At 51.6% G+C, this 23,311-nt stretch overlaps 1 protein-coding gene across 8 annotated transcripts in view; it reads right to left on the bottom strand.

Moving 5' to 3' along the window:
• Positions 1-8,000: 8,000 nt before the first annotated feature.
• MBNL1 (muscleblind like splicing regulator 1) overlaps positions 8,001-23,311 on the bottom strand; it is a 71,871-nt gene continuing 56,560 nt past the window's right edge. For 3 of the 8 annotated variants that reach the window (XM_027730885.2, XM_027730876.2, XM_027730941.2), the window contains 3 exons: positions 22,474-22,527; positions 21,549-21,702; positions 19,533-19,805 (listed from right to left, as the gene is read on the bottom strand). In XM_027730885.2, the coding sequence (XP_027586686.1) occupies positions 19,552-19,805; positions 21,549-21,702; positions 22,474-22,527 (462 nt within the window). In that variant the 3' untranslated portion in view covers positions 19,533-19,551. Of the gene's footprint in view, positions 11,273-12,395; positions 12,471-15,493; positions 15,589-16,275; positions 16,312-19,532; positions 19,806-21,548; positions 21,703-22,473; positions 22,528-23,311 lie in introns of those variants that run through there. The other 5 variants (XM_027730894.2, XM_027730900.2, XM_027730908.2 and 2 more) reach the window with 5 other exon arrangements.

Genomic DNA, 23,311 nt, shown 5'->3' with positions numbered 1-23,311 from the left:
CCTCTCAACAAACCTCAACTGAGCACTTTAATTCTCATCTCCAAGTCTTTCCTTGTTTAACCCCTGGTTTTAAAAGACCTCTGAAAGTTTTCTATTTTTTTCTTTTTTTTTTTTTTTTTTTCATTTCCCCCCCCCCCCCCCTTTTTAAAATAGTTCCATCTCCGTGCAGTTTTGCAGAGTGAGTTACAGAATTTTTCCTCTCTCGTTGCATTTACTCCTCTACTCGTGACAAACAACAGCAACCCTGGGTGGGAAAAAACTGGCGGGGCAGTCAGAGCCACTGCTACCAGGTTGGAGCTGTCTGTGGAGAGACAGCCCCCAACCTTGACTTAAAGCATCCCTAAGCAGCCCTGAGCGCAGCAGCCTCGCAGCACGGCGGGTGAGGTGGATCCTTTTCCTCCTCCGATAAAGCATCGCACATTTTCGCGTTATCGCGGCAATTCCTGCGTCAGTGTAATGCCAAGCACGCCGCAGGAACGCGGCTCCAGGGAATGCTGGCTGCCTGTGGACACGCTCCGGGTGCTGCCGCATCGCCCGCGCGGGCAGAGGGACCGTCCCTGCCCCGGGGGGTCCCTGGGGAGAGCAGCCCCAGGCCGAGCTGGGCTGGCCTCGGGGAGCGGGGTGCTTGGTTTGGCGGCTTGTTTTAAGCGTTAACTTCCTCAGCTGTCTGCCGGCTTTTACCCCGGAAAATTCCAAGCCCTGGCACACGTCCTGTGCCCTCCTGGCTGCCTCCGGCCGGGGAAGCTCCTCAGCTAATGAACAGACACAGTCTGCTCTCATGGCCTCTGTAACCCAGCGTGAATCTGACAAGGCAACATTTAATTAAAGCAAATCCCCTCATGATTTTCAAGCAATCCTTTTTTTTAATTACAGTGCATCAGAGTTACGTATTTAACGAATTGTACAACGCTGTGGTGATCCCCATCCACTGACAAAGCTCAGGAGGGCACATCTGTGTTCATTTTCTGATCTCTCCTTTTTTCACCCTGCACAAACATGCAAAGCCCAGAACCTGCCTGCACAAGCAAGTGCCAACAGGTCGGGGTGATGCCCATAGAGGGGCTCAGGCACTAGAGGACCAGCAGCTCCTGTGGGACCCGTCTCAGCACCCTTCACCCCTGCTGGGACGGGGGGTACGGGGGCCCAGCCCCGTGTGGGGAATTTGGGTGGGAGTGCCCTGCTGGCTCGATGGATCCCAGCGCCAAGGCTGCATCCCAATCCCATCACTGCAGGTTGGCTGTGGAGGACAAGAGCCACAGTGTCCCCGTGGCCGTGGGGTTGGCAGTGTGCACCTCAGCACGTGAGCTCTGCCCAGAGCAGGGCTGGGGGCTGTCGGCAGCTCCAAACACGGCCCCAACGCTCTGGAGTGGGTTTGGCAGGAGCAAACCTTCCCTGTTCCTAAACCACCTTGATCCAACCTGGGAGCGAGTCTGGGAGGAGAAGAGGCACAAGACACCAGCACGCCCCGACCGTGGCAAAGACGTAGAACAAAGTACAAGCTCCAGCATGGTTTTAACGCGGCTCTCCTCCTCTTTGTAGGGAGAAGGTGGAACGCAGCCATCTTTTAGCCCTAATGGAGCCGCCCTGACACACGCGGTGCCCAGGAGCGAGCCGGGCAGTGGGGGATGCGCCGGCACAGGCTGTTCCAGGAGCGACACGCGGGATGCGGTGGGAAGGCACCGCGCTCGCACGGAGGCTGGAGCCGTGCGGCACAGACGCTCCGCGCCCGGCGAGGAGACAGCTGGGCCTCCTCCGGACCAGGCGAGAGCAGGGGATGACTCAGCCTCCCCCGGCAGGAGCGGGCGGGGGCACCGCGGGCTCCCACAGCCGGCGGCAGGACGGGCGCGGCCCCTCCTTGGCCCCCGCCGGCCGGAGGGGCTCCCGCAGCATCCCGGGGTGCCGCTGCCCACAGCCCCGGGCTGCGCTCGGCGGGCAGCAGCTCCCCCAAAGGCATTCCCAGCTTGGCACGGGACCCACTCCCCAGGCAAGAAGAGACACGAAGCTGTTGACACGTTTCTTCCTGTTCCCATTGAAAACCACTTTGGAGCGGGGCTGCGAGAAATCACGTGCCCGGTTTAACAGATTTCTTCCCAGAATGAGCCTTTGGTTCAGAAGGGGAGGATGGGAGGGATTAAAAAATTAAAACGAAATTCTGTTTGCCCGAGAGAACTGTCACAGCACGCTTGGAAAGGGCGCCAGGTCCTTCACCAATTCCTGCCCTACAGTAGCCTGAACTGGTGCCGCTTGGAAAGCAGAACACTGAAGCAGCAGTTTGGTTCGTGTAATCATTAATAACCACTGCACTAGGAAAGCATTTACAAATCGAGTATAAGAAAATGTTGCCCATCTGTCACAAGTGGGAACCTTCAAACTGCAGCATCACAAATCATTGCCCGGGATTGGGAGGGAAAAAAGGAGGGAAAAAACCCAAGAAAAAAAGGGAAAGGGTTGGAAGTGTGTCCCTTCCCTGCTGTCAGTCTGGCTGGCGCCAGGCTGGAGGGACACGGATCTGCTAGGTAGAGCAGGGTGTGGGTGCTGCCCCCCGAGAGCAGGGCTGGGGGGCACCAAGGAGGGCAGCACTGCAAGTGCTGCAGGAGGGCAAATGGCAAAATGCCGGGAAATAACCAGGGAAGTGGAGAGGAGCGAGGCCTAGCCATGATGAGGAGAGGAGCATTGTTCCAGCCCTGAACATGGAATGACACAGGAGAGGCACGTGAAGAGTAGGGTGGGGTTCTGGCAGTTTCTGACACTGGGTGCTGCCTGTGGGACATCACCCTGCAACTGCGTGTTGGGGCATCTCAGGGCATGGGGCCAGCCCCATCCTATCTCATCCTGTCCCATCCCATCCCCTCCCCATGGGAGTGTGGCACTGCTCGGCCCCACAGCAGCCCCAGCCCGTGGGTGGCTCCTGGCCCCCAGCTGCCCTGGTCACCCTGGAAGCAACTCAGGATTGCAGGACCCCAGAGGGGGTTTGGGTTGCAGGGAGGGACCCAGGGGAGGCAGTGGCACCCCTGTGGGGCTCGGCAGTGGACACACAGCTGCTGGGCACCGGGCACAACCCCTTCTCCCTTTCCATGGAAAATGAGGGGTCCTGCCGGCATCTGCCGAGCAGCAGAGCCACGTGTGTGAACTTGCAGCTGCATTGTGCTTCTGCTGCCCTGAAAGCAAAGTGATGACTGAATTCCTAAGAAAACAGATTGGGAAACAGAAGATTGCTCAATGCACCTGCCGGTGAGTCAGAAAGCACAGACCTGGCACGCTCCTGAAGATGTGAGTGGCTGTGATGGGGGTACCCAGGGGCAGCCAGGAACAACCCTGGGGGCAACAACTCCCCACTTTCCTGGCAGAGCATCTGCACATCGGGCTCTGCTCTGGGCTGAGTCTCATCAGTGCTGAGGGCAGGGGATTCCAAGGGGGCTGGGCTGGGTTTGGCACCCGAGTCCTGGCTGGGCACCCAGGGCCAGAGAGCCATGGCACTGCCCCAGCCAGCAGTATCCTCCAGCCCCAGCCTGCCCTGGTGACACGGCCACCAGGGGGAAGGGGACTGTCACAGATGGCTGTGGCTGGGGAGCTCATGGGAACGGGAACAGCCCAGCACTTCCTGAGCAGTCCCAGCAATGATGGCAAACACCCACCTCAGGTGCATTGCTGTCTCTAGCAGGCTCATCACCGAGTGTGGGCACTGCCAGGCCAACGTCAGCGTTTGCCAACACCCAGTTTCAGCAGCTTCCTCCAAAGGAAAATAACATGGATAAACCACATGAAAGGGCAACGCAGCCCCAGCGTGTGCATCTCACTGCAGAGACACGTGTCCTCCAAACTGCGTGGAGTAATTTTAGAGAATGCACGCAAAGTGACTGATACCTGCTTTTGGGAGAGGTTAATACAGGCAGGCAGCAGTGACATTTGGGAGGAATGCTGGAGGAGGCTTAGATACCCCTGAAAAATTTTATAGGACAAGTTGGATTTTGTGAATTCCTCAGCTCTCTCCCATGAGCTGCTCCTCTTCCCTCTCTGTCTGTGCATCTATTTTAGGATGAAGTTTTCACTTCAGCACAGATGTTCAGAACTAGGTTTCATGCAGTAACGATCTGTTCACATCATTTTCCTTTTTGCACCAGAAACCACGAACCAAGGAAGGAGCTGGAGCCAGCAGGAGCTGGCAGGGCCGGGTCGGTGATGCGCTGGGCGTGTTTTCCCCTTTGCTTACGGTGCCCGATGCCACAGACGCAGCACCCGCAGTCACAGACCCTTTTGCCATCAGGTGTTGGGGTATCCCCAGCAGGACCCCGGGCTCTGGCACCACTGCCACCCCTCCGGGCTGAGCCAGCCCCCAAAGCGCCTCTGCCGAAACAGCGGCGAGCACTGGGCAGCAAAGGGAGTGTGGATGGCGAGGGTTGGCATTGGAAGAAGGGCATGGGAAGGGACCAGCAGAGCCCCTCCATGGCCATGGGGCTCAGTGCCCTGACACTGCTCCGAGGCACAACCCCGGGTAGCTCCAATGGGCTCTGCCAGCACACACACAAACACGGGACAGGCTCTGTGCTCCAGCCAGCACCAGGACAAAGCCCTTCCAGGGCAGACACGGCGCCTGCCCCACGGCGTGGGAGTTTTGGGCAGGATCAGGAGCTGCTCAGCCTTACCCAGACAAACACTGGCTGGGCCTGGCCCCCTCGGGCAAGGTCCTGCTTCCCCCGTGATGCTGCACCCACTAATGCTGACACTGAGCCACACTCTCCGTGCTGTACCAACTGTGGTTTAGAGCTCTTGAGGCCCAGCTGTACTCAGACAGCAGCTGCCACTACTGACCTTTCCCTGGACCAGAGGTTTACACTGAGAAGAGACAAACCGGCTGTGGGTGGAAATGTCACTCCCTGCCATGGGTTTGGTCTGGCTTGTTTCCCTCAAGCAGCACTTTGTGATGCACCCACACAGAGCCCTGGCTGGGAGGCAGAGCTGGCCTGTGCCTGCTCTGTGCCAGTGCTTAGCACAGCACCCTGTGCTCCCTGTGCATCCAAGTCTGGGCAATCAGCACATCCCAGCACGTGTGGCTGGGCATTAACAACAGCACCCAAGCAAGAGCAGAGGAAAAACATTTCTCTCATAATTTCTCTTATGCAGATGCTGCTCTCCAGCATGAGTATCCTCCTTCCTTCCTAGCCAAGCCCACTGGCATCCCATCAGCACCCCATGGCTCCAGCACCTGTGCTCACCCTGCAGTTTCATTTCCATTCTCAAGGCTGGGCTCACTCTCCCAATCCCTTGGATATATCCCCCACCATCTGGAAGTGCCTCAAGTGCCTCCCACCACTGCAGGGCCCTGTAACTGAGGGCATGGAGAAACAGGTAAAGCACTTTTACTCTCTGCACCCCCAAAGCTGAGGGTCCACATGGCACCAGGGCAGCTGCAGGAGGCTCATCCTCCTCTCAAATCCTCAGAAGCAGCATCAAGCACTCAATGCCACCCTTCACTTTAATAAATCACTCTTAGAGCCATGACAGAGGCACAAAACCAGGGCAATCCCAGGGCACAGCAGCCCCACTGCTGTTCTGCACCATTAGCCAGACACACTGGGTGAACTGGGCTGTCCCGTGGTCAGGCTGACCAGCAGGGGAGACCCCGACCAGCAAGGTGCCCCCCAGTGCTGACGTCCCCCTGGGACTCTGGATGAGCTGGGTCCTGGAGATTCTCCCCCAGGGGATCCCAAGCCATACCCACCCCAGCAGCACCCAGCTCCTTACCTGCTCACGTAGAGGCTCCTGAGTCCCTCCTGCAGCGCCAGCTCCCTCCAGCCCGTCAGCCCAGCTGAGCCCCATCCCAGCCCCGCCCGCCCCGGGGCCACTCAGCCCCACCGCGGCACCTGCGTCGTTCTCCAGACGCTTCTCTCTCCTGTTCCCGCGGTGGTTCGGGAGCTGCTGGAGCTGCTGCATCCCCCGGCAGAGCACAGCGGCTGTGCCGCCCTGCCCGGCCCCACGTGCTGTGTGTCCCCGACCCCGCGGTGACAGAGCCGTGCCCGTCCCAGCGCCAGGGCATCGTGCCATGCCAGGCTGGGACCGCAGAGAGCAGTGATTGGCTCTGTTTGGGAAGGAAATACACTTTTTTTTTTTTAATTGCAACTAATATCTGTGTGCAAAAAGAGCTTCAGAATTATTCTGTTTCCTCCTTCCTGCCATCATTCCCTGCCATCATTCCCTGCCCTCCTCACAGATCACACAGAGGTGATTCAAACCCCTTCCCAGGTTTCTGCTCCTCCCTCCCTGAAGGCCCAGAATCCTCCCCTGGTTCAGAAAAGCCCCGTGGCTGCAGACACAGGGGATCCCTTGGAACAAAATGCTGTTATTTTGCTTTTAACAACTGGTAACAGTTGTTGCTGCCCGTGGTTGTCATTGTCCCGGCCCTGGCCAGCGAGGTGCTGTGGATGGAAAGGTGTCACATGCCAGGGAGGTGGCACAGACAGGGAGATGCCACAGCTGGAGAGGTGCCAGGGCTGGCAAGGTGTGATGGCTAATGAGGTGTCCCGGAGGCCCGCGGGCAGCGAAGTGCCACATCCCCGAGAGGCGCCACATCCCCGAGAGGTGCCACATCCCCGAGAGGTGTCACAGGCGCAGCTTCCCGAGCCGCCGGCGCTGTCGCCGCTTTGGCAGGAGCTCCTTCTCGTGGCTCTGCTCAGCATCCGAGCGGTTGGTTCGTCTCGTCTCTCCAGTGCCAGCCCCGCTGTGGCAGAGCCGCTGCTCGGCACCCGCTCAGCGGGACAGAGCCGGGACAGAGCCGGGCGGAGGGTCCCGGGGCTGAGCCGCCCCCGGCCCCGGGGACGGACCGCGAGAGCCACTGCCGGGGGTTACAGAGGAAAACCAAACAACTGGGTTATTTTTGCCAATTCCGAGCGCTAGCGCTGTTCGACACACTGTTTGTCCCTTGGCAGCTGAATGTGGTGATAAATGAAAGGCCGGTGTCATCCCAAGCGCGGGGGCAAAGGCAGTGCAGGTGAGCGGGTGCCCGGCCCGCGGGAACGGCGTGTCCGGGGGTGCCGAGCTCGGGAACGGCAACAACACACCCGGCTGGGAAAGGCCAGCTCGTGGAATCACAGCAGACACCCGAAATCCTCCCGAGAAACAACTGCCCTGTGGTGTTTCCTTTTATCAATTAAAGTTGTGATGTTGGGGTCAATAATTTTGATTGTCAAAGTGATTTGTGGGAACAAATGGAGGAACAGCAACACGTGGCAACGGGGCTCCCTCTAACGTCAGCCACAGCCTGGCTGCACACCCACTACCTGCACCTCTATTCCCTCCATCTCCATTTCCTGCTCCCCCACTCCCTGCACTTCCATTCCCTGCTCCCCTCATTCCCTGCACCCCTAGTTCCATGCTCCCCCACTCCCCGCTCCCTCGGTTCCATGCTCCCCCATTCCTTGTTCCCTTTCCCCTTCCCCCCCAGTTCCCTGCTTCACTGGTCCCTGTTCCCCCTTTCCCTGCACCTCCAATTCTCTGCTCCCCATTCCTTTCACCCCCAATTCCATGCTCTCCTCACTCCCTTCACCCCCAGCTCCCTGTGTCCCCAGTTCCCCGCACCCTCAATTCCCTGCTCCTCCATTCCCTGCACACTCATTCCCTGTGCTCCCCTTCCCTGCATCTCCAGTTCCTGTTCCCCCCTTCCCCGCAGCAGGCAGGGGCTGTGGGTCCCTGTGTGTCTCTGAACCTCGAACGTCTTGCCACAAGAGGGTAAGGACAGCTGGGGCTGATCCAGGGCATCCCAGTGCTTTGTATTCAGCCTCTGGATCTAACAGCAATATCCCCAATAGTCGGCATTTTAATACACACCCCGCGGATGGAACCTGTGCTGGTGAAGAAAAGCCCCAGGCCCGGCAGACCAGGTTTTGCCCAGGTAGCTCCTGTCCCTCGAGTCACACCAGCGCACAGACACCGCTCCAGCCTGCACGGCCCCGCGGGGCCACCCTGGACCCGAGGGAGGAAAAGGTAATTAAGAAAGAGAACTTTCATTAGGGCAATTTCACTTTATTTTTTCCATACAGCAAGGTCAACTATAGCAGTAATAATAAAATAAGCATAAACCCAAATTGCAGCCCAGGACAGAGTACGTAACAGGAGCAACTACAAGCGAAAGTAAGTCTGTGGTTACGTAGGAGCAAACCCGCGTCCGTCCTTCCCGCAGGGGAGCCGGGGCTGTCAGTCCGTCACCCCCGAGCTCCAGACGGGCAGCCCGGCCCCTCCGCCTCCTCCCAGCTTTGGCATACACAGGATGACCGGCTTCCTGGAACGTTTTCCAAGAAAACGGGAAGAACTCCCAGGTTGTTTTTCACCTGCTAAAAGAACAGGACCACTACAGCGAGAAAATAACCCCCTACCCCTACAGCTACGGGTGCTGTTCCGTTTGCCTGTCCGTGGTTGAACTCTGTGAACGACAGTATTTGTTTTGAAGAATCTTTTTTGTGAACAAGAAACCACTGAAATTGTCAGAAACTGGTTTGAATAGCATATATCTTTAATATATTTTGATACTTTAAACATGCAGTAGATTTTGAATAATGTACGGAATATCTGAGCCATGATTCCCTGGATGGGCTGAAGTACCTGCTTTTTTTTGCTTTTTTTTTTTTTTCCTTTTTTTTTTCTTAATGATTTTCAGGCAGATTTGACCCAGTGGAGCTTCTGTCAGTCATGAGATCTCGGAAGGATGGCAGATCTTTCCAGCTGAAAAAATCCTGGCAAACTACAAGCTGTCCACATAAAGCAAAGCAACTTTTTGGAAGGGGGATGGAGTGCTAACTCTGTGCCACTTTTGCAAGCAATTTTGTTCAGCCTGTCATTTTATTTAGCCTTAACAAAACTCCTTGTAATTATAGACATTTTTATTCAAAATAAGATCTTACTATTATACAGGTTTCTCTCTTTTTTGACTATATACAGAAGTGCAAAAAGTCAACCTTCGCTCTCGACGTCCCCAACTGCAGCATAATCAACCCTCAAGAGTTTGCACACACACACTAGAATTCTTGTTACGTAAACTTTGAGTATTTGGATTATCAACAAAAAGTCCCTTGATCTATTGATTATGCAGCTTATTTATAACAAGGCCTGATATTCAGGGATTTCAAAAAATATTTAAACAATATTTTAACATTTGAAATGGATACAGTAGAAAATAAATTTTCTTCTAATATCTAGGAACTAGATTTTTTTTTTCTCATAATAACTAATTACAAACAAAATAAATCATCAAAATATTACTCAATTGTCTGCCAGGATTGTTGCCATAGCAACAACATAACTTCTTACTTAGCAATGATTATATAATTATAAGATATCCATATAAAAGATCTTTGTTCTTTTAATGAAAACTAGACAAGAACTAACAATGACTGACATTCTTACATTGTCATATTAGATCAGTAAAATAGAAATCATTTAGTTAACAGTAATACGAATACTCATAAGACACTACATGTAAATTCCAAACTGAGTATGTTATGAAGAAAACTACCTTTTTTTTTTGTATTTTGAAAAAGTCATCAGTAAACTCTAGTAAAACAAAATTCTATAAACTGAAATGGTATCAACTGGTAATAGAAAATGAAAACGAGCTAATAAATGTAAGAAATAAAAACTATACTTTTAACAAGAAAAAATAAGTAAATTCTCTATGGTAAGTCACTACAATAACATGTGAAGTCACCTATACTTTCTTAACACGATTGAAATTACATTGGTATGGGTTTTAACCCGTAATGTAATAATCTAAGGCTTTAATAGATGTACAGTACAATCAGGAAAATCAACACATCATTCTTATCTATAAAGCATCTCTCTCAAGCATAAAAACTCGCAGTAAACTCGGAGTATGGCGAGTTCTACAACCGAACCCGCGCCTCTCCCTCCCTGCCCGCCCGGGGCCTGGCCCCAGGCAGCCCCTGGCTGAACAGAGCAAAAATATCCTTTACTGGCTGCAACATCCAAACCACAAAAAGGAATTCCTTTGGATGAATCCATTCTTAAAACTTGAATGCACATCTATTTGTTTGTTTTTATTTTGTAAAGGCTTTCTAAGGCTATAAGCAGTTAATCTGAACAAAAAAAATCACATATAAAACTCACCCGAGTATTAACCCACCCAATTTCTACGCTAATTAACATCTCATTTGTCCTATTTTGGTTTGTCATGCATCTGCTCAGTGCTTCTGCGTCTTTGTTTAGAGTCGCCGCTGCCGCGGGACTTGATGAATTAAAGTGAAACCCATCTCTGCAAAACATTTATAGTCCTTGTGACTTGAGACAGAGGCTATAAATAGAGCAAAAGAAGTTCCTCAAACATTTGTTACTGTGTCTCAGAAATGGCTTTTCCCTTTCGCAGCTCACGCTATACAGTAAATATGCATAAATATGACATACTTAGGAGAATTTATAGATAATATTGTCCATAAGGGTTATGCACAGCTGGAGCATCTCTCTGGTGCTGCCCACTGGCTGTGAGGAGCAGTTGGCCATTTCTGAGACAGCTTTGGTTTGAAACAGAATGGTGCCCTTTGACTGATCAGTACTCATCAAGTCAGTGAAAATGTGGTTCTGAAAATAACACTGCGGAAATAATACTCTGATGGATGTACAGTCTATGGCACTTCATGAGAATCCTTAACAACGTGGTACTTAAAGCCATTGATGTGCTTTAAAATATACACAGTTGTGGTTTTGCTTGGCACATTCATCTCTGTCAGATTCCTCTCTTCCCACTTCTTACAATCTATTACATTAAAAATATTACTCTTAAACAAAAATTACTGTGCATGCACGCTCTCGTCTATAATGGCAATTTTAAATACAAGGTGCACCTTTGTTATTTGTAAACCTTGAAAGAAATAAACTTACTTTAAAAAATTATATCTTGGTCTACAGACGTACCAATACATAATAGATTTCTGGTGACAGCATCGTCAGTCTTTCCGGGGTGACGTCCGTGATTGTGGGGAACAGGCCCCGGATGCATCGACCCCCCGCACGCTCCGTGCCGGGAAAGACGGATGATGCTGCAGGTTTTAGACAATAAGATCACCTCAGCACAAATATCAATTCAATGTACAAAGTATATAGGCAACAGTGTGCAGTGGAGTCCCACGGTCTCGCTTCGTCTCGCTAACATGCAATGTGTGATGTCACTGCTGAGGGGTTCCCAGTGCTGCTGGACAGTATTTACATACACTATGGCTAATGAGCTCGGCCTCTTCCCTCCCAAATCCGGCCTCTTCGCCTCGGCTACGAGCTGGGAAGGGAAGAGCAGAAAGTGTTCTCAGCACGGCCAGGACTGTGTCAGACCACACCAGCCCCGACCTCACCCGGGCAGGGGGAGCTGTGCCCCGAGCGTGGGAAGCCCCCGGTCCCCGCAGGACACCCCTGGGGCAGGGGGGGCACACAGGGCACCCCAGCTCTGCGGGGACAGAGGGGCCCCACCCGCTGATCCCTGGCCATGGGATCGGGATCTGGGGCACCATTCCACACACCCCAGGCCTTGGCCCTGGGAGCTGTCCCTGTAAAACCCAGGAGCCCAATCAGGATCTCAGAAGCACAAAACATCCTTAGAAATCCAGGCCCTATGTTCCCAAGGGAATTTTTCTCCCTTCAGTGCCCATCTAGTGCAGCTGTTTCTCTGGTCTCTGTGGCCTGGCGCAGGAGACACCTCCAGAGGCAACTCCTCCTCCACCTCAGGATGGTCTCCAGAACAGGCACAGCCTGGACCCAGCTGTTTTGAAGGGACTCCGGCAGCAAGTTTAGGCCATGGATGGGAGGCATCCCATTCCATCCCATCCCACCCCCCCTGTGTCACTCCAGCCATTTAACAACATTTATGCTCAGCTGAAACAAATAGTTGTTATTACAAACCCACTGTGGCTAATGGGTGAATCCTCACCCTCAGAAATAATTCCATTATGGCCGAGATGTTCAGTAAAAACATGGCAGAAAGGGAGGGGATAGCTGGAGGGGGTCTCACGACAACAGGAGAAACAGGAGTTTCCAAACCCAGGCAATGCCGGGTTTCCAAATTTTGAGATTTAAAATCCGTTCTTTCTAACGAGAACTTGATGGAACCACCTCCCCCTCCAAGAGCTGCCCCTTGGCTCAGGTCAGTGCTGGGGCCACACAGATAAAATACAAACGAGAACTCCCGTTTTGCTGCGTGGGCAGGTACAAACCAACACCTGACGTGGCCACTGCTACCTGTGGATCTCCCCTCAGAGAGGAACAGCCCCTCAGCAGAGGTCAGAGCCTCTGCCCCCATATCTTAATGGCTACCTTAGAAAGAAAATAAAAACATTCTGTCCCTGAAAGCAGCAAATTACAAATATAAAGGTAAGAAAAAATATAGCAACAACACATTGGGAACTTACTGTTTGATGACCAAATGTCTACATCTGTGTAACATACTTGTGGCTAGTCAGATGTTCGGCAGATATTATGGGTATCTACAGGTAAAAAATGTAAACAGTGAGTTACACATGCAAGGAGCCCACCCAGAGGTACAGCATTTGCTACAGAATATCACTTTGGGAAGGGGAGGATCAGCTGTGAGTTGGTGGATTTTATGTTGTAACTATAAGTTAAAGTCAACTGAAGTGCTACAATAGCACCTTACAACTGGAAACATTAGGTTAAGTACTACTGGACAAATATAAATAAGTATTATTGGTTGTTCAGGAAATAAGAGAAGTTAACATCTACAAGTCATGCAGTGCAGTAATTGAAAATAGCCCTTTTTGTTGGCCTACACAAAATTCTGTGCTTTCAGTGTCTCCAATGATGGCCTCATTTCAGGCTGATTTTGTGAAGTGTTCACCGCTTCCACTGTCCTGGGTTTTGAATGCCAAACCTACGATGCCCTGAGCTAGATTTTCATGGCTGGTGAAGATGCCCTGTGGAGAAGGGCTGCCCGTCCTGCCCACGGCCGCCGTGCGGAGCAGCCGGCACACGGAGCCTCCCTGAGCAGTGAAACAATTCCCAAAATGTTCTGCTGCCTTGACAGGACTCGGCACGTGGCTCTCCTCAAGTGCCCATCAGCTCAGCTTCCCATTTAAAAAACTGCAATTACAACTGGGGACAACTGCCAGCAGAGCCAATAACAGGTGACAGTGCACCCCCAGCCCGGGGTGAGCAGCCCTGCAGCACACAGGGAGAGCAAACGTGCCCGGGCACAGGGACACGTGCTGGGGTGCAGGGCACAAAATGGATTTGCACGATCCCAAACGGCTGTGGCACTTGGGAAGATCCTTTTTCCTGATGGGCACCAAGGCTGGCCTGTGAATCCGTCCAGGAAAGGGAATGGGAGTGTTTCTTCTCCGCTAACTCATTGGCAGGTCCTGCTGTTGTTTTCCCGCCCGTGTGCCCTCTCCTCCCCTGGCAGCTCACACATCCACAGCATGGCCAACTCCACAGAAATGGGCTTGGAGCAGAATGAAGCTTCTCATACCATGTTTTCCTACTGCTGCAGGACAGGCTGTGGCACCCAACTGGAGAAGCATCAGGGACAGTGCTGTCGGAACAGACCAAGGGCCTTCAACACCAGTCCGGGAAGATGAAGGGCCAGATCTTTAGCCTTTGGCATGCAGGCACATGGCATCAGGTGGCATTAAATACCTTCAGCATTGCTCACATGGTATATACATATATGGGTATATATGTATATATGGAGGTTTGGCTGCAGAACTGCACTAAGTGTGTTATGAGGCTCCGGGGAGGAAAGGCATGAAATGGTCGGATTCTACAACAGAAAGCTGCCCTGTGATCTATCTGGGAAAGTGCATGGCTACTAACACAGAGATGACTCAAAAATAATGCTGGTTTTCTGGGGCTTGGCTCCTTCTCGTAACTCCCGGGACACACACAGGATACGAGACACACTGAAATTAACTGTCTGGTGCAATAAACTGTAATATGAAGAGACTTTGGGCATACAGGTGTTTGCTTGCTGAGGTGGCACATATGCAGAGGTAGCCCCACCTATGAACTAGCTTTTCAAAACACAAATGCTTAGGCTAAGTTTAAAGCCCTGAGTGACCTGGTCATTCAGCAAACGTTTCTCAAGAGAACACCGTGCTACCTAAGCATGACTGCATGAGCAGACTAACCTGGGTGGTTTTGGGAATTGTACAATATCCAGGTCCCTTTGGAGGCTCGGGATGTGCACACCTAGGTATCACTGCAAGGGTGTCATTTGGGAATTGTATTTTTGAGAGATGAGGAAGCAGACAGGTTAACGAGGAACGTACAGCTGGGGCAGCACAAAATGGTAGTGCTCGACAGGTAAAGGTGCAAAGGCTCGAAGCCAAAGACCCTGGGCTTCACTCTGCAGCACGGGGTGCCCACAGCACCATCCTGCCCAGGCACAGAGGGCACCCCCAGCCTGCCGGGGCTCTGGGAGGTGGCAGAGGTGTCGTCTGTACTGAGCCAGGGAGCTGAGCACGTCAGCTGAGCCTGCCTTACACTGACACTGACCCCAGAGCTCACCCCACACACAGAACCACACCTGCACAGCGCTGAGGACAACCTCGAGTTCCCTTTCCTAAGGGGCACACATGTGATACCAGAGCTGGGAGCAAGACCCCCATACTGGACCAGAACTGACGTGGGCAACTCTAACTGCCTAGTAAATCTCAAAAAATAATTTGCTTTTAGAAGAGGAACAAGAGGATCTTTAAAATGTTTTTATTGTTGCACTTTCAGCCAGATGTTGTACATAAATCTGCTCTTCTGACAGCACCCTGTGCTCAGGTGCAGCTCCAGCTGCTCCTCTGGCCCTGGAACTCATCTTTAGAGCATCAGTTCTGGCTTTCCTGGGAGATTTGTAATCATTTATGTGGTAAAGCATTACTCTTATATTCCTGAAATACACCCAAACGTGGCAATGCTTGGGGTGGCTACTTAGAAATAAACCCAGACTCTAATGGGCATTTTCCTAACTGAGCTCTGCCCACAGCAGTGGGCCATTCCCAAGAGAATCACAAGCTGAAACAAAGATTTCAAAGAAGTTTCTGTGTGGCCCATGCTCACATGGCTTTGTTTTGCTCTTGGAAGAGGAGAGTCAGAACATGTTTGGACTGCTAAACTCAGACTGTAAGAACCTGCAGCCCCTCTGCACAAAGGCTCCCCTGGCTTTCCCTGAGTGCTGCACTGAAAGGAGCCGTCAGCTCCACAGAAACAGAAATAAATCGTGGGCTCGTGTATTATCCCTTGCCTTTTACATCCCTGAGAGCAGAAATAAGCAGCATGGCCCATAAATGTTAAGACTGAGTCAGAAACTCTATTATCAATTATTTTTAGCATCAGAAATGGAACTGCAGCACCTCTGGAGCATGGCTAAAGGCTGATTAAGCTGTGCTGCAGCTCTCTGAGAGAATGTGTAGGCCAACAAGAGGTCAGATCCAAACCCCCATGCTCATTAAAGCACCGATTTCGAGTTGTCTGTAAGGAACAAAGCTGTAAATTAGCAAACCTGGTTGGCTGTGGCTGTTGCAGCGAAGGGAACACTTGTGGCAGATGTTGTTGCTGCAGACACAGTGGCTGGCGTAGCACCGTGCACCATGGGAACTTTCGGAAGGAAAATCAAATAAGCAAACATACAGAAGAGTGTAGCAGTATGGGGACCAGAGCGACACGTGGGAGGGTCATTGAGCATGGTTTACCACAGCAAAAAGCCCGAGACATCATTGCCAGCGCGTGACATGCAACCACAGTGCAAAGCAGGACAACATTCCGGGAGGGAGGGGAGGGAGATGAAAGAGAAAAAAAGGGGAAAATGCTTGTTACCATCAAATCAAGAAAATCGACACAAACAAGCTTAACCATTTCAATATGAAAATCAACAGGAGAGTTTTTCAATGCCCTTATATTTACAAAGTTTTGTCTTTTAAAAATTCAACCCAAATATTTACTGCAAACAGAAATTAATCTTGTTCAAGGACAGAATACGGCTACGTGGCTATGGTAAGATACAGTCTTTAGTTAACACAAGATAGTTTCTAAACACTGGAACTCATAGTCCAGTCAAAATCCACCAAGGAACAGTGTGCAATTAAAAACTGCTGTACAAAATTAACATCTCTGTGTCCATGTCAATTAAATAAAACAATCGCATTTAATTGACAGGTGTTAGTGCAAGAGGCTCGGGGAGATGGACTGGCACAAGGGCTCTACGTTACATCTAGCAGTGGATTTTGAGGGTCTGTGAGCTGCACCACAGGTTTAAGATAATCAAGAAACAAAGCTGGCACCTACCAACACTTGTAGCGGGTGTCATGCACAATATTGAGCCTGCTCATCATGCATTGCAACAGGAAGGTGGATTTGGAAAGGGAAAAGAATTAAAACAACCCATCACACGTGTAATTAGAAATTTCATTTGAACAAAGAAGAAAAATTGTTATTATGGGCACAGTGGCACGTAACTGTCAGCACAATCAAACCATACAGTAGCACAGTGATCCGTTAGAGGGAGGCCTCGGGGACAGGGTGGGTCGGGGTGTGGGGACCCTGCTGGCCCCTGGAGCACCACGGAGGGTCTGGACAGCCGGGAAACACCTCCTCAGCTTTAACTCACAACTCCTGAAATCCCTGTGCCCTTTGACTCAGCCTTGTCCTGGTCCTTCCCTGGGCTCCTCAGACTAAAGGAGACACTCCACAGTCCCAGCTGCCTGTGGGTGGGGGCTCTGCCGTGCCCCTGCCCGTGAGCCACCAGAGCAGCACAGGGACCCCGACTGTCCTCTGCCCTGTCTGCTCAGCACGGCTCAGGGCAGGACTGAACACTCACAGTCCCTGCACAGCTCACGGGGACACCTCAGATCACCTGCTCAGCGTTTTGTTCTGTGGCATGGGATGGATTTTAAGCTGCTGGTGTCTGAGCTCACAACCTGCAACTCCTTTCAGGCTACACAACAATACAGTGACAGCACCTGGAGAGTTCTGCCCTGCAACCAGAGCGCCAGGAGCAGGAGGATACTTTTAGGAACATTCTGGTATCATTTTTAAGTATCACCAAGTTTGTAATTCTTTTTACTTTACACAGCGAAATGCCTTCCACCAGACTGATGTCACAATTTTCTATTTCTGCTTCCAAGATGATAAATATAAACTGATCTTTCAGAATATCCATTTTTAATAAATTATTTACTTTTTTATTTAACATTTATTAACACTACTAATGATGCTTGACACAGCAGAAACTGAAATAAACTCTGAAATCCGGGAACAAGATTGCAGTGGGAATGGAAACATATCCTAGCAGACTTCCAGGGCAATGCTGCCTCTGTGACACCCCGTGACCATAGCAGGGGACAGGAAATGGCTCCAGCGGGTGCCAAACACTGCAGGGGCTTTGCACAACCTCAGCAGCTTTGACTATGCAGGGAAGAAGTCAGTCAGTTTAATTACTGCTGGGGCAGGTTATTCTGTGTCAGTGAGGCTACAAAGGAAAGGCCATAATTGTGTTTCCTAATTACTCCTCTATTTCTGTGTCATGGAAGAGATCGAGAACATTTGCAAAGAGATGGTAACGGCAGGGCAGCTCTCCTGACCTCCACAGGCACAGATCACAGCTGAAACCAATAGGATAGCTTGCAAGATTAAAAAATGGAGCAGAACTTGGCTATAAAGTACAAACAGTAAGCAAAACTGCTTTCTCAGTCCCTCTTATGGCATCTCTGCGGTGTTAATGAGGTTACAGAGAAGAGCCTCCGAGTTCTGCCTCTGCAGAAGTGCCCTGTTTACATGGCTGTACATCCTCCATTAGAGCTGGAGTAGTACCTTGTTCCCTACATAATTACATCTACATGCTACAGATGAACTGGATCTTTATAATGACTCTAAAATATCCCTGGAAAGCTTTTCAGCTCCAAGTTTCGGTCTGTTATCATCATTAACATTATGAACAGGACGCACAGTTTGAAAGGGAACTGAAGCAAATGAACATGAGGCAGAAAGGAGAACACTCACTGGGGTGGGATAACTCCCAAATACAGACATAATGCTGTATGACCCTCTTACCAATAATAAAAATAATTTTTGCTATGACCTTAATATTCATCTTGACTTCAGAACCTTTGACTGCCTAATGAGAACACATGAATAATGAATGTGCTGTTTCAATGTTCCCTGGCTGTTCAGCACAAGGCAGAATTTTAATTTGAGGATGTGTTAACTGACCATAACTTCACAACCAGATTATTTCTGCAGTGCAATAAAACTATTTTTATAAATATTCTAGGTTTACTGGTGTTTTAAGTATATTTTTCTCTTCTGTCCCTCATACTATTCCCCTCAGCCTACTTCTTCTGCCCAATCTACTAAAGCCTAACTAAAAACAACACCCCAAAGAGGATAAGCACTCCCACGGAGGTGAGCAGTGGTGCCTGACCTTTCCTTCCCTAACATTTAGTAGGAGAACAGTGGTTCTGCAGAGGCCCAGCAGACCCAGGGAGGAAGGTGCTTTAGGAAAGCCTCTGGGCACTGAGTCCCAGCCAGGAGCAAGGGAGTCTCTGGGGTTGAAGCTGCAGTAACTAAAGGAATACACGATGGGCTAACATGATGGCAGAGGTGGTTGAAGCCTTTCCACACTGGCCCTGGGGTTCAGCTGCCAGCTGCACCAGGATATCAGCTCCTGGGAGCATCCTGCCAACCCCACCCCTTCCTTTGGAGGAACTCATTTCTCAAAGACACTCTGGTCACCCTGGTGACACACACGGGGCAGAATAGCTGTACTCGCACACCTGAGGGGACAGGGAGCTCAGCCACAGGATGGCCATGAGCACCAGGGCAGGGTGTGACCCAGCTGCCCACAGGAGCTCTCTCTGCAGGGCCAGGCATGCCCCAGCCAGCTCCAGTCACTGCAGGACACGGAGTAGGGGAAGGTGAGCACAAGGACCTGGAGCTCTGCACGTTCACAGCGAGAGGCTCACCCGTCTGCCAGGGTGTCCCAAGTCAGCAGCCAGGACACAAATACCAAAACACGCTGTGAACATCACTAAGTCATGCAGAGCCTCCTCACTTGGCAGACTAACTCCACTTATTTCAGCACCACAAGTGTTCCCAGTTCTTTCTTGCAATGCCTTTAAACTCCCCTCTCAGCCTGGGGACAGATTCTGGCAGCCAAGGTTTCCCCCTCAAGAGGAGAGCTGTGGAAGAGGGAGCTTTAGGAGAGAGAGGTGAGATGAGTGTCTAAGGGCATTTAATTGATTAGGGTGTGCTGGAGCGCAGCGTCCAACCTCTGGCATGGATGATCCCTTGATGTGTCTCACATCCTGGCACACAGGCAGCCAGAATGATGCCTTAAAATTCAAGAGGTATCTAAAGTTGTCTGGAACATGAGTGAAGAACATGAGGAGTGAAGTGCCCTGCACAGGAGGGTCCTGCCCAGATCCCCCCCAGAGGACCAACCCCGTGCACACCCACCCTGTGTGGGTCCTGCCCTGGAGCCCTCCTGCACTTCACACCCTGCAGCTGAAGCAACTAAGAACACAAATGAGCACTTACACCTTGGGTGTCTGAACCTGAAAAATGTCACTTTAATTCAGATCCCACTGAGCTGACCTGCCCCTGCTCCGTGGCCACAGAGCTGAGGGCACCTGCATTCTGTGCTCTCCGTCGCTTCGTAAGGACTGATGGAGAAACTTTATTTCCAGGTGACTGTGCCTGAACAGGAACTGATCCCAGTTTACTTGAAGTGGGAAAAGCTATAAAGGGCAAGGTGGCAAAGACATTTTTCAAGCTTTTGGGAAAGTACTGGATTACTGGAAAGCTCAAACTGCCGCTATCTGAAAAATATAAAAAGACAATTTATAGTAGCTCATGCTAAAAACTCCTTTACTTTGCTTGTGTAACATATACTAAACTTCAGTGGTCAGGAAAGCTCTAATGAAGTATCAAGAACTACTGTCAAGCTCCTGGAGGTTTCAGTGTGGACATGTGAAGGAAGAGCTGAGGTAGCCTGTGTGGAAGAGCTGGGAAAGATCCCAGTTGATGATGAGGTGCAAATGGGGTCTGACACAGGTAAACCAAAACCCCAGCTCCCAACTTCAAAGGATGTGATTCAAGGCATCTCCAGCACTTCCAGAAACCATCCAGGCCCAAGTTGCTTTAATGGAAGCTGGGAAATTGCAGTTTACTGACTCCACTGGTTATGCTGTGCCAAAAGAAATCTGTGAATTGTTTAATATGTACAGCAAGGGCTGTGAATCTTCCTGGATGGGGCTCTGAGCAACCTGCTCTAGTGGAAGGTGTTCCTGCCCATGGCAGGGGGTTGGAATGAGGTGGTCTTTAAGGTTCTTCCCAATCCAAAGCATTCAATGATTCTATGATCACATAGGCATTTTTATATGGATTTTAGTATGTGTGCCAGAGCTCTGACCTACAGCTGACTCAATCCGGCTTTGCAACAAGCTTTTAGTGATACATTTCAGTGGTGCAACGCACTTTTGGAACCTAAATAAGTTATTAAAATGTTCTACATGAAGAAACTGGTTTCTGTGCCATTTAAAGTACACATGTTGGCTGTATGCCGATCAAGAAAATGGTAAAGGGCATTATACTGAACTCCTGGGAACATACTTCCCAAAAATATTTAGGATAAAACCTTTCAATTTTTTAGGTGAAGGCTGTATTTCCTCCCCAGTCTGCATTATGAAGGGCTGTCCTCACAGACCTCTTCCCATTTCTGAGTACAGATCTATCAGCTGGGCCCTGCACAGCTCCTGGAACAAGGTGCTGCTTTAGTGGGGGTTCATGTGTAACAAACTACCTCAGCTGAGTTACTAAGGGCAGAAACTGCCAGGACATACTGGAGATCATTTCTCGTGAAGTGCCGTTTGCAGAACCAAAGCATATATTTCAAATTTAAGTCCCATCACTTGTCCTCTGAAGGGATTTCTGCTTGGTACAATAGTACAGGCATCAACTCTTCAGCTCTTACACCAGGACAAGTCAGATCTGATCGCTCCTGGCTGAGCACTTGGTTCTGCTCAGCCCAAGACTGGCCCTGAGGCACTGGAGGCCCAAACCGTGATTTCTTGTGTAGGTTCGTGATTCTCCCAGCTGTGAGACTGCCTGTGCCTTCTGTGACCACTGCACCTCATGAGAGCCAACACCTTGGAGTGTGTGACTCAGACCCACTGCTGCCAAGCACATGAAGGCCAAGAGGTCTTACAGTGAAGAGAAGGAATCACAACAGTTCAGGGATATGTAAAGAAGAGGAGTTAATCCAGGGAAAGAGAAAGGAGAGAGATTTCAAATTCTGATTCGAGGTGACAGAGCATGATGCTGATTTTTATGTTAGACTGGAAAACACCCACCCAGCTTCTGCGAGGAGCAGAGAGAAGCCAGTGTTCCCACAGCCAGCACCTCCACTGCCCACGGGCTGGAGGGGATGCCTGTGCCCATCACCAGTGGCCTCCAGCACACACTGCATTTGCCACCAGCAACAAACAACTACTTCCTACTGTGTTTTTTTCCAGAACTCCCCCTTCTCCCTCCCCGGAAAAAGGCAGCCGAGCAGCACTTACCTGGTGGGAGAAAGGCTGTATGCTGCTGTAACTGCATGTTGGCAAGAGCTTGCTGGTACTGGAAGATACCAGTGTTAAAGACTGCGGTGGCACCATTGGTTTTTTCAAGCGCAGGCCTCTTTGGTAAGGGGGGAAGTACAGCTTGAGGAATTCCCTGAATGGTGGATGGGTATAAAAATAAAGTCCGGTAACAAAAAGAAAAAAAACCAAAAGGGGGTGGGTGGGGTGTGGAGGAGGATGGGAGGGAGGGAGAAGAAAAGGAGAGAGAAAAAAGGAAAAAAAGAAAAATCAGTAGAAGGCAAAATAACCAGGCAGCACCATGTTTCTCCATGAGCAAGCAAGCAGCATAGCAGACTGAACTACCAAATAAAAGGCGAGGGAACAGCTTTCCAGGGAGCACCGTTTGCCTGCCATTACAGTGACACAGGGACGGCGGGACCGGCCTGAGCACCGCCCTACGGGAAAGCTTCGGGCCGGGTCAGGAGCGAGGCTCTCGGGGAAGCAGCACTGCTAGCTCCATGAGGATACACGTAAAGCCATGTTAATAGTCACCGTCCGGGGCAGACGGCGGGGCCGTGGTGCCAACCCACTCCCCGGGCCCCAGCGCTGCCCGGGCATGCAGAGCACGCGCCGCATGCCGGCACCCGGCCGCCTCCGCGCCACCAAGCCATGCCAACGCGCCCTGCGCCGGCACCCGGGGAGGGACGGGGGGACGGGGCGGGAGGGCAGGGACGGGCACGGGAGGGGGCCGGCGGGGCGCGGGGGCGGCGGGGGCTGCAGGGAGGGTGCCCGGCCCGGCCGCCCACACGCCCTTTGCCGGGGACGTGGGGAGGGAAACCGGGATGTTCCATTTCTACACATTAACCCCAAACTCGACTCTACGATACAGCTACATGCCAAGCTAAAAGGTGAAAGGTCATAGTACCAGGTCAAAGGTTGCCTCGAGGGGTCGCTTCAGTGATTTGACAGCCGACTGAGTCTTAATTAGCAGGCAGCGAGCACATGATGGCAATGGCCAGTGGGGTCAAGCGCATTAACATAAACAGCAAGCAGAGGTGCGTCATGGGGGCAGCAGTGCATTGGGGAGGTGAGAAAAAACAAATAAAAACAAATCACCGGATGCCGTGTACAACGGTAACAAGACTAGGCATGCACGGGGGGCCGGCGGGCGGCCCCCGGCGGGCAGGGCAGCGGGGCAGCAGGGAGGTGCCCGCAGCAGGGAGGTGCCCGCAGCAGGGAGGTGCCCGCGGGGCGCTCAGGGCTGCGCAGAACCGGGAACGGGGCTCCCCGCACCGGCCACCGGGAGCCCCGCTGGGAGCCCTGCTGGGAGCCCGCGGCCACCGCCTCGCCCCACCGGCCCCGCTGCTCCGGCCGTGCCCGCCGTGCCCTGCTTCCCACACCCCCACGGGCTCAGCACTGGCGGGACCCTCCACCACCACAGCCCCCCTCAGTGCTACCCTCGCCTTGCCAGGAAACCACCTCCTGAGTGGGTCCAGACCTGGCTGCTACAGCTACGGGGCCTGTGCCCGCGGGAGCTGCCGCCAGCCCTCGGGGGACACAGGATGGGAACAGCAGTAACATGGTCAGATCCACTTCAAACTACAACTCTACAAACACGGACTTACAGGAACTAAATAAGGGTTTATCTATCTGTGCAGCTAGAGAGATACACATCTGCTCACACACAGATACACAGCCAACCAGATATACATGTAGCCCACAGGTACAGACACACACGTGTATGAACACACACAGGTACATAC

Source organism: Pipra filicauda, unplaced genomic scaffold (assembly GCF_003945595.2).
Source record: "Pipra filicauda isolate LSUMZ 115617 unplaced genomic scaffold, ASM394559v2 scaffold78_size3787270_pilon, whole genome shotgun sequence".
Lineage (NCBI taxonomy): Eukaryota > Metazoa > Chordata > Aves > Passeriformes > Pipridae > Pipra > Pipra filicauda.
The sequence above is the reverse complement of the archived record's forward strand: the minus strand, read 5'-3'. Positions and strand labels throughout refer to the sequence as shown.